Source organism: Antennarius striatus, chromosome 22 (assembly GCF_040054535.1).
Source record: "Antennarius striatus isolate MH-2024 chromosome 22, ASM4005453v1, whole genome shotgun sequence".
In the NCBI taxonomy this organism is placed as follows: Eukaryota; Metazoa; Chordata; class Actinopteri; order Lophiiformes; family Antennariidae; genus Antennarius; species Antennarius striatus.
In genome coordinates this window covers 3,983,064-4,002,500 of record NC_090797.1, presented here as the reverse complement: position 1 = coordinate 4,002,500, position 19,437 = coordinate 3,983,064, and the positions used below count along the sequence as shown (strand labels likewise).

The 19,437-nt window shown below is 43.2% G+C and overlaps 2 protein-coding genes and 1 long non-coding RNA gene across 9 annotated transcripts in view; 2 read left to right on the top strand and 1 right to left on the bottom strand.

Annotated features, from left to right (window-relative positions):
• Window positions 1-7,193, top strand: part of LOC137589052 (proline-rich protein 5-like) — a 12,376-nt gene extending 5,183 nt beyond the window's left edge. For all 3 annotated transcript variants that reach the window (XM_068306473.1, XM_068306470.1, XM_068306472.1), the window contains exons 3-10: window positions 1,539-1,715; window positions 2,289-2,369; window positions 2,670-2,776; window positions 3,622-3,713; window positions 3,788-3,928; window positions 5,568-5,712; window positions 5,806-6,090; window positions 6,201-7,193. In XM_068306473.1, the coding sequence (XP_068162574.1) occupies window positions 1,539-1,715; window positions 2,289-2,369; window positions 2,670-2,776; window positions 3,622-3,713; window positions 3,788-3,928; window positions 5,568-5,712; window positions 5,806-6,090; window positions 6,201-6,553 (1,381 nt within the window). In that variant the 3' untranslated portion in view covers window positions 6,554-7,193. The remainder of the gene's footprint in view (window positions 1-1,538; window positions 1,716-2,288; window positions 2,370-2,669; window positions 2,777-3,621; window positions 3,714-3,787; window positions 3,929-5,567; window positions 5,713-5,805; window positions 6,091-6,200) is intronic.
• A 139-nt stretch (window positions 7,194-7,332) lies between these two features.
• Window positions 7,333-13,361, bottom strand: napepld (N-acyl phosphatidylethanolamine phospholipase D). Of its 5 annotated transcripts, none has more exons than XM_068306475.1 (10): window positions 13,024-13,361; window positions 10,682-10,757; window positions 10,396-10,509; window positions 10,068-10,208; window positions 9,663-9,887; window positions 9,455-9,558; window positions 9,217-9,382; window positions 8,997-9,145; window positions 8,727-8,841; window positions 7,333-8,486 (listed from the first exon to the last, which is right to left on the bottom strand). In XM_068306475.1, the coding sequence occupies exons 1-10, from the start codon at window positions 13,041-13,043 to the stop codon at window positions 8,355-8,357; spliced, it is 1,242 nt and encodes a 413-aa protein (XP_068162576.1). In that variant the 5' UTR covers window positions 13,044-13,361; the 3' UTR covers window positions 7,333-8,354. The 5 variants fall into 5 exon arrangements, with proteins under 5 accessions (XP_068162576.1, XP_068162578.1, XP_068162575.1 ...); XM_068306477.1 differs by lacking the exon at window positions 13,024-13,361 and adding an exon at window positions 12,901-12,920; XM_068306474.1 differs by lacking the exon at window positions 13,024-13,361 and adding an exon at window positions 11,999-12,199.
• LOC137589055 (uncharacterized) lies at window positions 12,852-14,686 on the top strand. Its single transcript, XR_011034135.1, has 2 exons — window positions 12,852-12,953; window positions 13,649-14,686. It is a non-coding gene; the product is annotated as an uncharacterized lncRNA (long non-coding RNA).
• The last annotated feature ends 4,751 nt before the right edge of the window (window positions 14,687-19,437 follow it).

The window sequence follows — 19,437 nt, the reverse complement described above, 5'->3', positions numbered from 1 at the left end:
ACCTTTTAGGACACACAATGGTGGACTGAAGTTTAAAACACACACACACACACACACACACACACACACACACACACACACACACACACACACACACACACACACACACACACACACACACACACACACACACACACACATTCCTGAATGACCTCATTCAAGCTTTCATTCATGCAAACACCCCCTGATCCCTTTTTGTTTAATCATTAGGCAACAACTCTTAACTCGTCCTGTTGTTTTTTGAGTCAAACTACCAACTTCTTGGTTTCACCTGCATCTACTTCTAAATCTACCTCTATCTCTGCCTCTATCTACCTTTATCTCTATCTCTGTCCCTACCTCTATCTATCTGTACCCCTACCTCTACCTCTACCTCTGGTCTATCTCTACCTCTATCCATCTCTATTTCCATCTCTAAATCAATGAATGGTGAACTGTCATCTGTGATAAAACTCTTGTCTGTTCTGGGTCCCACACAGACACACAGAAAGAGAGTAGAAGAAACTAAAATATGTGTCACCTTTAAATCCTTCCCCTCCCTCTTGGCATCTCTTGAACCTCAAAGGGTTCCTTTGTCCACTGGGCACAAAAGCTCACCGGGTCACATGCTCACCGTCTGGCAAAGCCTGGCAAAGGGAGACGGGAAGAAGAGGGTGAAAGAAAGGAAACGGTTAAACTGTGGAGACTTAAGGGAGAGAGGGAGATAGAGAGAGAAATGACAAAAAGGGCGTGTGACAGAGTGAGATAGAGATTTTTACTCCTCTTGTACCTTCATCCGTTTTTGATCCACCTGGTGTTGTTCTGTGTGACACACACACACAGTCAATGGAGTAAGTACAGGATATGTGTATGTTTGTGAACGTGTGTGTGTGTGTGTGTGTGTGTGTGTGTGTGTTATTTTATGACTGAATGAAAGTCTGTCATTTAAACGTAATACGTATAAAGAAGTGATGAAATCTACAGCAGGATTTTACTATGAGAAAAGCTTCTCATCCTCTTCTTGAGGCTCGCTCCTACATCCCTCCCTTCCTCCCTTCCTCCCTCCCTCCCTTCCTCCTCACCCTCTCTTGCTCTCTCCTCCTATAATGTTCATTTTTTCCCCACGTCTCTTCCTTTACAGTTTTCCCTTCCCCTCAGTTTCTCTTGTGGGATCAAACTTGACTTCTTTGCATGTTTACAAAGCGGTGTATGGCATCAGCGTGTATAAACATTAACAGATGGCTAATAAAAGCTAACACTCCAACAACACATGCTAAGGTGTCGCAATGAAGAATCACAGTTCTACCGTTTCTCTTTAGCACATCCAGGGAAAAAGAACAAAAATATTGTTTATTGAAACAAAATCCACCATCCTTACATTTCATTTAAAAGGTACTACATGTAGGTTTTATTCAGGGTTGCTCTTATGCTTGAACTTTAATTGGTTCTGCTGCCGTGTGCTGAAAGCGGACTTTGCTCCGCTAACGCCATCCGCTACCTCACCAGACTGGACTTTGTGCTTATTGTTATCCCTCTCTGTCTGCATGTTGGATCACAAGGAGTATCCACAACAGGCTGAGGTTGGGCGGCAGCTCCTCCTCCAGTCTGAACGACCTCTCGCAGGTGAAAAACCATGGAGGAGGAGGAGGAGGAGACAAGGGAGGCCTGGCAGAAGACTCCAGCAAGGACAAAGGGACCCAGCAGAGACGGGCCGGGGCCAACGCCACCTGGAACAGGTCAGGGTGTGGCTTGTTTAAAACCCTTAGCGGTATCCGTGGTGTCATCAGGAGTGAACAGAACCCACACATGCATGAGCACCCACTCTCATCCCTCAGGCCCACCTCCATCCCGTCATGTGCATCCTTCTCTCGCTCCTCCTTTCATCTCATTCTGCATCACAGATCCTTTATTTCCTTTCTCCTTCTTGTTTTTGTGGCGTTTCAGGTTCATTTGACGCCAGACTGTAAAGCAAGAGCTCTCACTTTCCCGGGGGCTTTTTTTTTTAAAGAAGGGTCCGCGTTAAATGCACTCTTTGGACCGTAATCTACACTGAGTCAAATCCACCTTTCATATTTTACTATTTCTTGTCATATTCTGCTGTCTTTCACTGCGGATTTGCCCTTGAGGAATGGGATTAGATTCCTCCAGAACGCTGTCAGAAACTTTGCATCGCATTTGCAGCAGCTGAAAGGATCACTATTTCAATTATTTTCAGAAAGCGTTTGTCAGCAAAAGGAGCCTGTAAGTTCTGATTCTGATTCTGTACATTATTGTGAACAAACTACAATTTCTCCTTTTGTGTTCACCAGCATCCACAACGCGGTGGTGTCGGTGTTCCAGAGGAAGGATCTGGGTGAGAACGAGCTCTACTCCCTGAACAAAGGCGTCAGGTCAGCTGATCGTGTCTTCATCCGTGTGTGTGTGTGTGTGTGTGTTTGACCTATTGTTGGTTCGCCAAACGTTGCGCGGTGGCGGTCGTGACTCGCGCTGATTCGCTCAGTTTGAACGGCATCTGTTCTCATTTCCTGAGCCTGCTGCTGTTCACACACACTGCTTGTTCCTTTTGCTTGATGTTTGGGACATTTTACTGACGGTGTGTGTGTGTGTGTGTGTGTGTGTGTGTGTGTGTGTGTGTGTGTGTGTGTGTGTGTGTGTGTGTGTGTGTGTGTGTGTGTGTGTGTGTGTTGCAGGCAGCTGCTGAAGACAGAGCTGGGCTCCTTCTTCACAGAGTACCTTCAGAACCAGCTGCTCACTAAAGGCATGGTGATACTGAGAGACAAGATCCGATTCTACGAAGGTAAACTACAGTTTAAAATTTATATTTGACTGAAAAGGAAGCAAAGTTCACGATAATTTGAGAATTTAATCTCAAATTGATAAAAGTCACGGCAAAAAATAATAATGACTAAAGAATACTATGTCACCTCATCGATTAGGTGCAGCTGCAGGTGCACAGCTTTATCTCTACCTTCGATCTGCACATGCACACACACACACACACACACACACACACACACACACACACACACACACACACACTAACATTTAGAGGTGGGAACAAGACACTGAAATCATTCGTTGTGGTTAATGTGTGACCTTTTTTTGAAGTGTTTCATATGACAAAATACGCTGACAGAGACATAAGCAAGCACACACACACACACACACACACACACACACACACACACACACACACACACACCGACTACGACGTCTAGCGCTGTCGTCACGGCAGCGCCGCACAGGAAGTGCTGTTTTAGGGTGAGTTTTACTCGACATCCAGGGAGATTTACATGAAGGGAAACTAGAGCTGAATAACAGGACAGAGCTGTAAAACATGACTCAGCATGACTGCTCTCATTTGCATAAACCTCCTTTAGAGTTCATAAAAACAAGAGACGACTGCAAAGAGAGAAAAAACTTTACATCCCAAGATCGCAATCCAAATGGGGACCAATAGTTGGTTGAATACACTCTTTAATTTGCATGAGATGTTTTTTTATGCAACAAATCACAGACTGACAGACTATAATTTCAAAGAAGTTTCTTCCAGAATGTGGAGGCATGTGAATTTTATTGCTGGCTGTAATTTATCTGTGATACTTTTTATGGTTCTATCCCGGTTTGCTGTTTGTCTTTCAGGTCAGAAGCTGCTGGACTCGCTGGCCGACACGTGGGACTTCTTTTTCTGCGACGTTCTGTCGATGCTGCAGGCCATCTTCTACCCCGTGCAGGTGTGTGTACACACACACACACACACACATACATGTGATTGTATTGTTCTTAAGTCGACGCGTGTTTTGCACAGGGAAAGGAGCCATCGGTGCGTCAGCTGGCTCTGCTCCACTTCAGGAACATCATCACCCTCAACCTGAAGCTGGACGAGGCGCTGTCCCGGCCGCGAGCCAGAGTCCCTCCCTCCATCGTACAGATGCTGCTGATCCTGCAGGTGCTTTCATTTTCACTCTCTCTGTCTGATCGCTCTCAGACTCAAGCAGACGGACAAACACTGGTGATGCAGGGTGAAGGATAAATAAATGGCTTCAGACGGGGACGGAGGGTCACGGAGGGCGTTTGAGCTTCTTGTCGCTAAGGGATCTCACAGGAAGTAATCTCAGCGTGAACAAGGAACTCCGTAAATCTTCCCATGACCACTCAGTGCCCTCTGTGTCCTATCTGCATATGAATACTTATTTAGTCAGTGCTACAGAGCTAGTGGAACTGTGGAAAAGCTCCACGCCCGAATTTTAAGAACCAATCAAAGCTAAGAGGAGAATGTGACAAGTTGTGATTGGATGAGGGAAGAATGAGGTGACGCTCTGGTCATATACCCGGTGAAGGAGGTGAAATTTTTGTTCATTCTTTTTGAGTTGTGGCAACATGTTTGCAGTAAAGACACGAGTGGTGGTGGTGGTGGTGGTGGTGGCTGATGACCCTGGTGAACCTGACGAATGAGGAAGATTGTGGTTTTGTGAAGATGTGATTGGTGATGGGGGGAGGTGGAGGACTAAACAGCGGCATGAGAGGACTAGAAGAGCACAGAGAGCGATATCGGAAAAAGACAATGAAGGCGTGTCACTTTGCTATCTGACAGATGTGATTGGCTGATAAGAGCAGGCGATACCTCCATTGTCTTCTGGACTGAACTTTTGCCAGAGCTCCATTTCTCAACGAAGGTGTGGCCGTGGAAACGCACACATGTCAAATAACCGTTTGGGCTACGCATCAAAATGTGGATTGTCTGCAATGAATACCACCTTGGAGAAAAATGTCTGGTCCAGAATCTTCGGTATCTTCATATAATATCGTAATATTTCAGTAGATTTGTGGATTTGAATTTAGAATTTACAGCTAACCCTTTGCACCATCTGGATGTTCATTGGACACAGGTAAAGACGTGGGACAGGCAGTGAATTGGATGAGCTCTCAAGTGTGTCTGGGAGGATGAATTCAGAGTCTGCTTTTGTGTGGCTCACTTTAATCACCATTATAGCGACTCGTTGACCCAAATCTGCTGCAAACGGGGCGAGACAGTGAGACAGAAGAAGGTAGGGAGAGTAAAAAAAGAATAGAGGAACAGGATGCGTTTGCCATCCTGTTTGATCCGTGGCGTACAGATAACGGCTGCAGGGTCGTTTTTAATTGGTCTATTTTTGTTTGCAAGCAGAAATCAGGTTGAATAGATGCTTAAATTTTTCTCTAAAATGAACATATAATAGAGAAGTCAAACACATAAAGACACCCAATCAGAGAGAGAGAGAGGGAATTTGTTTGATTAATTATATGTGGAGTTTTAAAACTGGACCTGACCTGAGCACAAACTCCCAAATTATTCATAAAAAAACAAGAAACTGAAATTCTTCTTCAGTTTTTTTTTTGCCATTGAAAAAACAGAATTGTGTTTATTCTCAGAAGGCTACCCCTACAGAATAGTTTATATTACTAGATTGAAATCTATTCCGAGATTCAGCAATAAACAGAAGTGAGCCGAGCACATTGTTATTCCAGATCCACTCGGTACTCTTAGATAGCGTATTCATGCAGGTCTTGACCTTTGACCTGACTCGTTTCTCTGCTGTGTGATGCAGGGAGTCCACGAATCTAAAGGCGTGACGGACGACTACCTTCGTTTGGAGTCTCTCATTCAGAAAGTGGTCTCTCCTTACCTCGGGACCCACGGCTTGTTTTCCATAGATGGATCCTCCAGTTTGCACTGCTCCTCCTGCCTGTTAGGTACGAGCAGAAAGGGTTTGCATTTTTTAAATCTGAATGAATAAAACTTTTCAAGCATTTTTCCTCTACTTTTGTCATTGTTCCCCGCTTCAGAAAAGCGTCTGCAGAGCTCCTGGCCCCCCAGACCGTCCATTTCCCCATCCGCCAAGAACCAAGTGGTTCGCTCCAAGAGCTACAACATTCCCGTACTGACTCCCCTGGTGGAGTATGACGCCGACTCGTCAGCAGGGGGCGCCGCGGGGTTCAGGCGGCACCATTCGGTCTCTGAGATGACGTCCTGCGTGGAGGAGAGCAGCTCTGCGTCCGAATCCAGCACCACCGGCGCCGTGAACAATGCCGGAACGTTCAACCGCTCTCCAGCCTCTGCTGCATTTTCAGGTACGGCTGCAATAAATGTTGGGGGTGATGGGGGGGTTGGGGGCAGATGATTAGTAAGTGATTGCATGAATACCCCGGTCATTCATCGTGTTTAACACTTCTGCCGTCAGACAACGTGACCTCCGGTAAGGGTCCCCGGCCCCTGGGAGACGACAGTCCTGCGAGGCCCTATCCTCTCCAGAAGCAGCATCACTCCCCCAGCATCCTCCCGGACCCCTCCCCAGGCAGCGGGATGCACTACGCCTGCTCGCTGGTGTCCGTCTCATCCGCCTCTTCCAGAGCGCCGGCTCTGGACACCAGCTCCGGCCCCAGCCCCCTGTCCAGTCCAGAGATCACGATGGGCCACAACCTGGAGTCTCTGGACTCGGAGCCGGAGATGGACGGAATCTTCCTGGACTTCTCCAGGCGACGCTCGGGGGGGTCGACGCACAGCAGAGGCAGCAACAGGCAGAGTGTGGCGTGACATGAACACACGAGGAGATATTCATGAAGGGACGTGAGCAAAAAAAAAAAAAAAACGCCAAACACAAACCAGCACCAAACCTTGTAGCGCCTCCTACTGTTTGATTGAGACTCTACAACATCAGGGATCATTCTAAAAGTATTTTTATAAGGCTTATAAAAATAAACAGATATATTATATAGACATATTTCAGTCACTCGCCCTTTAAGCTGGACTTTAGCGCTTTTGCTTTCTCAGTGTTGAAACCTTCATTTCTCACAAATATTCAGATTTAGTGAGGTGTGATTTGTTTTTACTCATTCAAGAAAAACATATTCCTGTTCTGGAGGACATTCAGCTCTCCGTCCTGAGAGTGACTTCGATTTAAGCGTTTTCAGTTTAAAGCATCACAAAAACATTTCTTGCATTTAAATGTAATTTGATAATTATTTAACTCTGTATTTCTCCCCACTGCTTTTAACTACTAATGTGAGGTTTGTCCAGGAAATTAAAGAGGTACTTGAATCATTATTAGGGGATTACGTATTAATCATTGCCCAAACACATTTTGCGTTTCTAATTTAATAGGCGATAATATTTTCTACCACTGGGGGGCGCCAATGTAAAAGATTCTAACATTTTTTCTTTGATAGAAAAGACATTTTAATTGTTCCAAAGTTGAGTGTCTTTGTGATATTTATTTGTAAGGATCACTGAGGTTTGTATCTGTGCCTTTTTTCAAATCATTCTGAGGTATTTTCTTCTACACTCCATCATCAACAGAAAAAACAACACACACATTCGAAATGATTTCTATTTAATGGATAATCGGTTGAAATGGATCAACATCACAGTAATGGCTGTATGTGGAACCAGACCACTAGATTAACTTCACATTGTGCTACCAACTGTTTGTACATTCTGGTTTTTAAGGCCCAGCATTAAAAAAAAAGAAAAACAACAATCGCTTCAGTGCTAATGATTCTATCGTTCAGTTCTGAGGTAAATGTGGAACATCTGTATTTTATCACAGCCAGGAGTTTCAGCACATCAAAAATAAACACCTGAAACGGGAACAAACAATACGTGCAGTGCAAGAAGCTGAACCCAGCAGCTCTTCAGACAGCGGGAGTTTAACGTCAATCGCATTCATGTTCAGTTTAGTTTGGTTGCCAAGAAAACAATCAGGGAAACAAAATTCCTATAAAAATATGATTACATTCTAATATTTGAATCAGCCAAAGAGCCAGAACAAAAGAGGGCCTGAGGAGACCGTGAAATTTTCGTGTGGATCCGTTTTTTAATCACTTAAATGAAATCCTACTGGTTCCCACAATCGACTTTCATTCTGATTTGTTAATTCTAGGTAATTCAGTCGTTTTCCACCAACTGATGACACAAACACACGGATCTCTGTTCAGTGGCTGCTGCAGCAGCGACGTCATCAATTCATGGAAACAACAAAAAAAACTAAATTTACCTTGATTTAAATTTATCTTGAGTATTAAACTTTAGTCAGTTATTCCTCAGTGCTTCAATACAAATGACATTATTTGCATGACCTCAGCTGTATGTGTGTGTGTATAACATCACAATCGCCACACAGCCACTACAGACAGGAGTAAATACTAATGCCAATATTTATCATCAATTACCTGGTATGCTGCAAGGTGATGTTCTTTTCTCGAAAAATTACACACAACTTATATTCTTTTTTTCCTATTCCTATTTCTATCCAGGATGTAAACGTATCATACACAAGTCAATGCATTTCAAACTTGAAGCGCTGCAGTCCGTCTATGTGCGATAAATCTGATAAGGCTCAGCTGAAGACGTCTCCAGCCTGCGACGCTACGAGGCGAGACTCCCCGTGATGCAGAGTGAAGAAGGATTCTGGCTTCAGTCCCTTCTGCTCCAGAGCTTCTCGGAGACGAACGGGAGGTTCCAGGTAGTACTGGTTGGGGGGTGGGGGGTGGGGGGGGTGAATAAGGTGATGAATAAACACTGATCACACAAAAAACTAGCAAAACTTCTGTAAAACCACCTAAGATGAATAGATTAATATTTCTATAGATGTGGGGATCCTCAGAGAAGCTGGTAGGATTATATCACCTTTGGCTGCAGACATGCTAGCTGTCTTCATACTAAGCTAATCCCTAATTACACACCAGCTGACATGTGAGAGTGAATCTACCTCATAAGCGAGAGCAAAGGTTCCCCAGTGAATGGCCACCGACTGTCTGGCCTGGAGGTCCTGGTGAATCTGAACGGCCTCCTCTGGATCTACGTGTTGCCCTCTCATCATATTCCTGAACAGCAAAGAGAAAACCGACATTTTCCACGTTTGCTCTTTCAGAATGTTCAGTAATTCTAAATTCTTACTCAGGATGAAAAAGGAGTTGATTTTTACTGCATTCTGGATCATCATAAGTAATGAACGTTAAACTTGTGTTCTGTACACAACCTGGGCAGGTAAGCTCCGATGGGGATCGCCGCCAGGTCAAATGGTCCGAAGCGGCGTCCGATCTCCTTGAAGGAGGAGCAGTAACCGGTGTCACCGGCGAAGAAGAACCGATGATCTGGACCCAAAACTGTCCAGCTTCCCCATAAAGACTGGGAGGGGAAAAAAAGTTACTCTGATGGTAACGAAGAAAGAACGGAGGGTAAAAGCCGTGAAGTCTTACCCTGTTATCATCCAGTGCGGTGCGTTTGCTCCAGTGCTGAGAGGGCGTGCACACAAACGTGACGTCGTCGTGACCGGGCACGCAGTTCTCCTCCCACCAGTCCAGCTCCATCACATTCTCACATCCCATCTTCACCAGCCAGTCCATCAGGCCCAGGGGCACGAACCTGAACACAGGCGGCGTTAGCATGAAGGAGCACGGGTCTGGAACCATCGGTGGACCACGGCGTCGCTCTCACCAGCGTAGCTCCCCTCCGAAGCGAGCGTTCAAACTGGACACAGATCCGGCATCCAGATGGTCGTAGTGGGAGTGGCTGATGACGACCGCGTCGATTCTCGGCAGCTGCAGGCAGGAAGTTAAAAGAATTCAAACAAGAAAGAAGGAATTTAAACAAGAAAGAAGGAAACGAAACAAACTCTGTGTAAAATAGATAAAATATACTTAACCTGTTCCACGGTGCAGGGGGGCCCTCTGTACCTTTTGGGCCCCATGAACTGGAACGGTGAGGCCCTCTGGCTGAAAATGGGGTCTGTCAGAATGTTCAGCCCGTCCAATTCGACCAGAACTGTGGCGTGACCCAACCAGGTGACCCTCAGACCAGGACCAGAGTCGGAGAGGTCGGGGTTCTGGACGAAGTAGGGTTCCATCACGGGGAGCTCACTGTCCAGGGCCTGAGGGGACGGAGGAGGGTCCAAATAAAGGAATGTCGTCATGGTGACATCACAAAGTGTGGGAGATGTGGAGATTACCAAATTTAAACAAACAGATTACCAATCTGACACCTGACGCTGTAAACAAAAACAAATAAACACAGCTATGCGGTAAACAGATGTGGAGGAGTTAAACCTTACCTCTTTACTTGTTGGTACGTTGCTGTGATTTTTATCCAACAACAGGAACCGGAGCAGGGTGGTGTAGGAAGGGAATCGCCATGTGGACCAGGGGTTGGTCCAGCGGCCATTTTTGTCTCGGCAGGATTGTGTCACTTCCTCCTAGAGGTTAAGACAACAAAACAAACACAATAGATCGACAATCAGGTGGAGTCAGGTGGGAAGGATATTATGGAAAGGAGGTGCAGTGATCTGATATGAAGGTGGAAACAGTTGAGTGTGTTTGTGTGTGTGTTTAAGGCACAGGGAGGGGCTTCAGAAAAAAGAATGGTGAGTCTGAGGTCTTTACCTCCAGCCGGTAGTCCAGACGGAAGCTCTTGCGGGAGGAGCGAGAGGAGCTGCTCTTCCTCGGGGTCTGATTATGTATCGCCCCTCCCTCAGCACCTCTCAGGACACCGACGTTCTAGAACACAATCGTTTCAGTTCTTTATCCCTCCAAACGATTCAGTTGTTTACAAGACCAATCCACAGACAGGTTGTCAGAGTGGGTTCAGGAACAAATGTTTACCTCCCCCAAAAATGATTCGAATCAAGTTGTTATCAACTACTTTAAAGTGGAGGAATCTGCTGCTCACCTCCATCAGGCTTCCTCTTTCCTCCAGCGGGACGCTGACTGACGACGACGGCTGCTCCATGGGCTCGCCGCCACACCTAGAACACAAACACTTACAGCTTCATAACACAGATACAAAGCGCTCCACAGCCGCTACGTCTGAAGCAGCTGGAGGGGTCACAAGCTGCTGAGAAAAGGGCCATTACACGATCACATTAACAATCAGGTCACAGCTGGGCTCCTTTCACCGACACTCCTACAGCAAGGAACTACAGTGGAGCCACAGCATTCTGCGTAGGAGACAGTGAGATTATAATCAGACAGAGATCAGCTTCAGTGTATTCAAATGTCTCACTACTATCCCAGTTGTGAACGATTACATGTGCAATTGCATGTCATCAGAAAATGCCCCGGAAGATTCATTATTGTCCTATATTGACCAGAGATATTAGCATGATGCTGTTCCTTCCTCTGATACTGATGATTATGGTATGGATCATATGACTGCAGATCAATGCAGTGAAAGGCCTTTAATGTATGGAGTCCTCTGACTCCGTACATTAAAGCGTGCTGATGATGCACTCAGCCCGGTGAATGGACTGCTGCACACAGACACCAGGACGACAATGGATCTCTGTGGATGAACCCAACAACAGCCAGTGCTTCCTATGTGGACACACCAACAACAAACACAGCCTAGTGCTTTCTTTATGTCTTCCTGGCTCCACGTTGACCAAGCACAACCACCTGGGAGGAAAACCACTGCATCCGGAACCCAGGAAAGAAGAGGAAATGAATGAAGAAATAGATTACCCATATTATCCATAACCACTTGTGTTTGGTAGAATCAGAAGGGGAGTGGAGCTCATTCCGGTTTACAAACCCGGAAAAACACAACACCAACTACAAAACCACGTGACAGACACTTCCATTTCCTGTTTATAATGAGTTAAAGGGATTGACACACACAAGAATAACAGCAACAACTTCCTCACCAGATACAACGAGGACATAGTCATATTTAATTATTACCATTTAACTATTATTTTAATGCAGTAGAATGTGTCCAAAGGAGGCAAACAGCGGTAATACGGCTCACAAAATACAAAGTACCACCGCTTAGAAAAAGGACACTTGCTTAGGAAGTTATTACAAGCGACGTTACGAAGCTAAAACGTGTAGTTTTTACTATTTTTAGACAACTTACCTTTAAATGTTAATGCAGCAGAACAGCACCGGTTGTCTGATTAGCAGCGTTTACATTAGCAGCGTTTACGTTAGCAGCGTTTACATTAGCAGCGTTTACGTTAGCAGCGTTTACGTTAGCCTTATAGCTCACCGCGTTAAAGCAGGCTGGCCATGACTGAGAGCTGCTCCCAAGAACATTTCCGACACAGTTTGATTTAAAAATAAGCATTAGACTCCGTTAGAAAAGAAATTTAAAGCCAGGAGACGATAAATAGCACAGGAAATATGTGCTTTGATGTCAACACGCAGAATTTCAGCGCTGCGGGACAGATAGCTGTCATTTCGGTACGAACTCCTTTCTGTGACGTCAGCGACTAAGCCCACTGGTCACGTGACCGCCCAAGACAGCCCTGCTAAAACAGACCGAAATCACATTACTGTATATAAAAACATTATTTCTTATTATTGAGTTTTTCGCACGTCAATAATGGTAATTGGATGAAAAAATATAAATAGGAGTGCTATCTAGTTTGAGAGCCGATAATTTCGTATTTAAATGTTTTGTTCTGTTTTTATTCAATTTAATGTTGTAAAAACTATTTGTTTATTTCCCCAGACTTTCTCTCTTGTTAAGATCATGTGCTGATTTTATTGTCGCCACATATTTAAATGTAAAATGTAGCATCATTTTAGTATTTTATATGCACGTCTTTATATGTAACACTATTAATGGTGTTACGGCGATCTTAAAACGATTTTTTACGTAATACACAATTACTTTAAAGCTTTACATGTACTTTTACAGTTCCATCGACGAGAAGCTTACACGGACGTGTGGTTTAAATTTTATTTTCTAAAATGGCTCACAAACTACATTAGAACAATTTAATATTTGCGTGAGCACTGTCCTTTTAGAACTATAATTAGAACTACTGTTCTACTCTGATAGCGAAGTAAAATAACACTATAAAGTATTAGAAACGTGGTTTTAACATCGCGGTCAAACACCTGGCTACTCCTATGACGACACTAAACGTCACATCGTGGACTGACCTGTAACTCCTCCTCCTGGTGGGACACACCTGATGGGATTTCAGCCCGGACAGGTAAACTAAACTCAGTCGACTAGTATGTGTGATAAACTGGTAGCTACGAAACGACAGGAGGTACACAGACCTATAGAGTGACGTCTCCATTCCAGGTCTTTGGATTCGACCATATTTGTTGTGGAGTTTTAACAAGTTACGTCTAAGGGACGAAGCCGCACGGCGCCTTCCACGAGGCAGAAGTTTTCTGAACTTCCTCTCTGAGGCGTTCAGGAACCCTCGGAAATTTTGAAACTTTCACCTCGTTATTGATTTATAGTTTTACATACGCTCTGGAGATGCAAAATCGTGTATATAAAATGTCGAGTTATAGTTTTTATGTATTATTGTGCTGCCAAATAATATACACACCCAATTTGTCACATTTAAAATAATCTTCCAATCACTCCTAAGCAAGGGCTTATGACTTTAACATATGTAAAACCTGATAGATCCGTAGTTTGAGTAGAAATATGTCATAAATGAACTACACTGCAAAATATTAACAAAATGCTATGTAATCTGTTACTTTCTTCAAACGTTTATTGGAAAACACACCGATATTTGAATAATGTATGTATTTCTATGTTTTATGATCATAAGGTGTGGGTAAACCATCCAGAAAAAAAACACTTCTCCCTATTCATTTTAAACAAAATTGCTTGAGTCTTAAAAAAAAAAAAGCATAGTACTGTACTGTAATTATGTCATTCCAGGAACGAACATTCCCGAGTTTAGCCGAGCCAAGAGGTGAGTCGGTGTTTCACCAAATTTGGTTCGGCTGAAACAAGCCGTGATGAAGGTCGTTCCGTTCGCCGACGTCACCAGAAAATAAAGCCGGTGGAAGTTTAGTAAACCGGAGAAAATGAACCGGAAGCGTTTCGGTGGCCGGAAACCAGGAAAGACTTGGAAAAACACGGTGGAAGATTTAACGTGGAGCGGTTTTCAAAGAAAAAGAGGTTAACAGGTAGCAAACAGGTAGCGGCGGGTTAGCCACTCTTAGCTAGCTTTCAGTCCTAAACTCGGTGACTTCCGGTCAGAACGATCCGCTCTTGGCGACTCGACTTAAATTCAGACATTTTTGTTGGGATGGTTTTAAAAGCTGAAGCCAGTTCTGCGTTTGTTTGTGTTTTCACGGATTTGAAGAGCTTTTTTTCGCAGTGGTTACACATGCTGGTAAAACCCACTGCGGTGTGGTTCTCCTGCTGAGCCTCACATTATTGTGTTAGATTACACCTCCATGTTCAGGCTGGCTTTGAGTCCCGTCAGTGTTTTGTTCTTCTGTTAGCAGGAACAAAAGAGAGTTTCCTTCATCAGGAACACTCTCAGTGTCTGCTGAATGACTGTCACTGGTTAAACACATTTAAAGGTCTTCTCTCCATCATCTACGTAATAGCCATTACGTAGAGATCCGTAATGGCTTTTGTCTGTACAGGAACGACTCTCGCTACACTGCAAAGGATTCTGGGTAAAGGGATTCTGTTTTGCTCCCAGTTCCAGATGTGGACGCTCCTGAACTCTGAACCCTGAACCCTGAACCTACAACGTCCTGAAAACATGGTTCAATGGATTCAACGATCGATTCACAGACTGATGGTCATGTTTGTTGCAATAGTGGACCTTCAAGAAAATGTTCTGTTTGTAAGACGTTGCTTCAGTAAACACACTGGACAGTTAATTTTTTTTTTTAATTTGTACATATTGAACTTGAAATTTCTATCGTTCTGATGTACATTATAAAATATAACAAATTCTGTTAGTCTACTTTCTGGGACGGGTGTGTCTGTGTTTCATCTATTTATTAAAGGCTGAGGTATCTGACCACACATACAGAAAGTACTGTATGTGTTTGAGTGTTTCACATTTTCATGTGACCAAAAAAAAAAAAAAACTTACTGCTGAGATTTGATCCTACATCCTTTGACAAACACCTGTTGAACAAAGATTGTTCTACTGAGCTATTCAAGGGGCTCTACCAATGCTGTCCGGATGTTATATTTATTGTTCACAACACTCTGAATAAAATGTGGAGAGAGTGGGATTTGATCCCACAACCACAAATCTCTGAGTTCCTCCTCTCATCTCTCTGAGCTAAACCTTCAGCTGCTGAGATTTGGTTTGGAACTTATTATTTATGGGGTTCACAGCCCTGAGGAGGAACCAACACATCACGGCTACTACCTGCAGTTTTTGACTGTACTAACTTCTGCTTTATTTGATAATGTTTAAACCTTCTTGGTTTTTACCAGTAGATTTAACCCACAACGTTAACACTTTTATACAATAATCGAACAAATTTTGAAATTTTATGAATCTCCTGACTTAAAATTCCGTACGCGTATTTATTTGGACGGTAAAAATCTTTCAATCAAATATATTTCCTTCGTGTTTGATGCTGTTATTTTGAGCGACCACCAGAAATTAACACATATTGGTGACACTGCCCTCCTGTGGTCAATGGCTGAATTACATATTTTACCTTTATTCGGTCTTTGTGTCCGAACTCAGACGAACAATCATCTACTTTAACTTCAGGAAACTCTAACGAGAAGGGAGAGGGGGGCTACTGCTAGTTAGCATTTCAAGCGATTGTATACATTTCAAATAGTAAGACATGTTAAACTTCATTGCTGATCAAATATTCATCAATCGAGACAAAGAAAATTGTGCCAGCTTGGGACCGGCAAAATAAGACACTGGTTTGTGCCCTCCTGTGGATACATTAATTGAGACAAAAAATAAGACACAAAAACTTTTAGAGGAAAGAAAATACACGCAAAATAAAACATACATGTTTGACAAAAAGCCTAGCTTTGTATAGTATTATTATTATTATTAGTAGTAGTAGTAGTAGAACTTTGATCCCTTAAGGAAGTTCCGTTAGGGAAATTGACATCTCCGTCGCACTACACACAGCAAAGTGAGCACCAAAAAGCACACAGAAAGAAGTACCAACACCTGAAAGAATAAAAATACCACACCATGAAATATACAAATTAAAAAGCATAAATAGGCATAGGATTTTTAAAATGTTTGTAGTGTTTATGATTTATTATTTATTATTATCGCTCTGCGTGTTTGGCGGCGCATCCTCTGGCTCCTCAGGAGTCTCTGGTTGTTGGCAACGGTGTGCAGAGAGGGGCTGACATCGCCCATGATGTCCAGCAGTTTGTCCAGAGTTCTCCTCTCCGCCACCGTGTCCAGAGGGCCCAGCTTCATCCCGATATCCGTTAAACTATTCCGTGGAAAACAGCACAACAAAGTTATTTCGGAAGACGTGTCGATAATGATATTCTACGTTCTTGAAGAATCTTTAATTGTGATGCCCTCTCGTGGACATAGTGGGGAACTACAAAAACATTGAAATAAAGTTAGACGTTGTTAGATTGTCAATAGCTTCCGGTTATGACTATCAAAATAATTTTGATCGACGGAACTGAAGTATTTGCCTCCCTCCCTGTCAAAACACAAAAACAGTTTTTTGACTGTACTAACTTCTGGTTTATTTTTTAAATAAAAATATTTAAACTCGTCACCAGTTTTTGGTCGTACTTTTCCCGTGAAATTGAATCAAATATATTTCCTGGACGTCTGACGCTTGTATTTTGAGCGACCGCCGGAAATGAACACATATTGGAGATATGTTGTTAATGAACACACTGCCCTCCTGTGGTCAATGGCTGTACTACACATTTTAATTTTACTCAGACGAACAATCATCTACTTTACCTTTAGGAAACTAACGAGGAGGTAGAGGTGGATAATACTAGTTAGCATTTCAAGCGATTGTATAATTCAATGGAGACAAACAAAAAAAGGCGCAAAAACTTTTAGAGGAAAGAAAATACAAGCAAAATAAGACATGCATGCTGAATTCCTATTCGAGTCCTGACATCGGGTAAATGTATTCAAACCACTTCCTGCTCAGTAAATATATTTCCTACCCTCCTGTGGCCATACTGAGTAACTACAACAGCAACAATACATAGCTATACGCAATTAAATTAATACAAGTACTGATATGCTTTTAGTACATCACCACCAAAAGTCTTAAGACAAGCCTAATAGTAACATTGAATTTCTTAGCTTTATATAGTAGTAGTAGTAGAACTTCATTGACCCATTAAGGAGGTTCCATCAGGGAAATTGACATCTCCGTCGCACTACACACAGCAGTGACCACCCAAAAGCACACAGAAAGAATTACCAACAACTAGAAAGAATAAAAAATAACACACGATGACATCTACAAATAAAAAAAGCATAAATAGCAGGGCTTTGAACCAGAATTTTTTGCCAATCGGTTCGTTCCGAACATAAACGGAATTATAACGTTTACGGTTTTGCGTTCCACCCATAAACTGACGTTCCCGAACCGGTTAGAACAAAAAATTAATAATTCCTGAACCGGTTAATAACGTTCCTTGTAAATACAAATATGTAGGTGCCGTATTTTACGCACCATTAGACGCGCTTAAAAGCCTTTAAAATTTCTCAAAAATCAACGCTGCGCCTTTTAACATTAAGCGTCTAATGTGAACACTGAGTTCAGAAATCTGTAAACATGTTTTTGCGTGATTTTATTCAGCATATCCGCCAGATCGACCATTGTCCGCCGACATAGGACGTATTACGTCACTACGTACGCCGGCAGCGATGGACCAATCAGAGAAGAGGACGCGCGGCTCCGTCCGACACACCCCCGGTAGGTACCGGTGTAGGGGGTATGCCGGGACTGCACCGCAGGTATGCTGTTAACCACATTTGTTTGGCTGAGACCCCGAAGAGACACGCTTACGACGCAGGACTGGGGGGCAGTGCGGAGGAGTTACACCCCCACAACATGTGGTGGACTGTGGATCCTGGACTAACGTGTCTGCTTCGACTTTTGTCCGGTGTTTCTCTGAAGCCGGCATCATGACCGGACAGACACCCGGAAACCAGACGGTCAGCGGTAGAGAAACTACCGAGATATTCAATGAGGACCGGAGATGAGGACTTGGAAGGATTTAGCACAGATTTATCAAAAAATAATGAAATAAAAACATATTTAAAAAATAATGTCGGTGTATTTTCTTTAACTTTAAATAGGTAGTACAACACAGTTCGACCACACTCACCTTTTGCTTCCGTTAACAACCATGGACCGAGTGTCCGGTGAAAGTACAGAAATAAACTCCATCATTTAGACTGCGTCTCTTCATACAATGAGACGAATGGTGCGCAAAATACGGTAACTTAAGGACTTTTAAATTGGCAACTAAAGCAATTAGTTAATATACTATAGACTATATAGATATATCCCTACCCCACAGTAAACAGTACCACAGCACTACACCTCTGCTTTATGACAGTTGTATCACTGTGGTTAAGGCTTATACCTCCTACTTAGACACGACATGACATAAGACAAGAATAACTTCCACCATGTCATTTATTGCTGAACAACAGATCTCCATTGTTCTTCTCCCACAGCTCAGTATTGCTACAAAGCGCTGGCAGTACGGGATCACACTGCTCTGAAAATGACTGCAGCCACTGAGTTCATGTCTCAATCATACATTTTCAGACTGACACACTGCAGTGTTTACCTGTTATGATTAAATGGGGACTGGGAGACTTCCCTTTTCTTAACCGCATCCAGTGAATGACAGGGAGTGAAACATGAGGTCAAATATTTTTTTTCGAGAACAAAAAAAAACAACAACCCGGTATTAACCGGTTTAAAATTATTTTCTGCTCCGATTCTGTTCCGGAACATTAAAAATATATAAAGTTGTCGGTTTCGTTTTCGTTCTTGCCAAAATACCAAAAGTTTCCGGTTTTCGTTTTTGTTCCATGAACCGATTCAAAGCCCTGTAGGCAACGTGTTTTTAAAATGTTTGTAGTGTTTTCAGTGTTTATGGTTTGTTATGCGTGTCACCCCTCAGTTATTGTGTGGATCCTCTTCTTCTCCTCCCCCAGAGAGGAGTGGAGCAGTTTGATGGCCCCGGGCATGAAGGAGTTCTTCAGTCTGTAGGCCCTGCATGTTGGGAGGCGCATCCTCTGGCTTCTCAGGCTTCTCTGGTTATTGGCAACGGTGTGCAGAGAATAGCTGACATCGTTCATGATGTCCAGCAGCAGAGGGTCCAGCTTCATCCCGATATCTGTTAAACTATTCCGTGGAAAACCATAAAACAAAGTTATTTCGGAAGGCGTGTCGATAACGTCATTCTACGTTGTTGAAGGATCTTTAATCGTGGTGCCCTCTTGTGGACATAGTGGGTAACTACAAAAACATTGGAATAAAGTTAGACGTTGTTACATTACCAATAGCTTCCGGTTGGGACTATCAAAATAATTTTAATCGACGGAACTAATGCGTGTTTTCTCCCCCCCATGTCAAAACACATTATCTTGACATTTCATGATGATTTCATGATTTTATATATCATATTATATTTCAGCTCACCTTGAATGTAGAATCTGTCCGAGAATGGTAGTCATGGTGATTGGATTTGTTGTT

Bases quoted from the DNA above. Each gene is read 5' to 3' on its own strand.
- napepld (XM_068306474.1), bottom strand. From the start codon at position 12,045: ATGTTCTTGGGAGCAGCTCTCAGTCATGGCCAGCCTGCTTTAACGCG. The intron at 10,209-10,395 runs GTAAAGACCTCA...CTTAACCTCTAG, and splicing joins GTCTGGACTACCGGCTGGAG to GAGGAAGTGACACAATCCTG. The intron at 8,487-8,726 runs GTAGATTCACTC...CCCCCCAACCAG, and splicing joins CCTTTGCTCTCGCTTATGAG to TACTACCTGGAACCTCCCGT.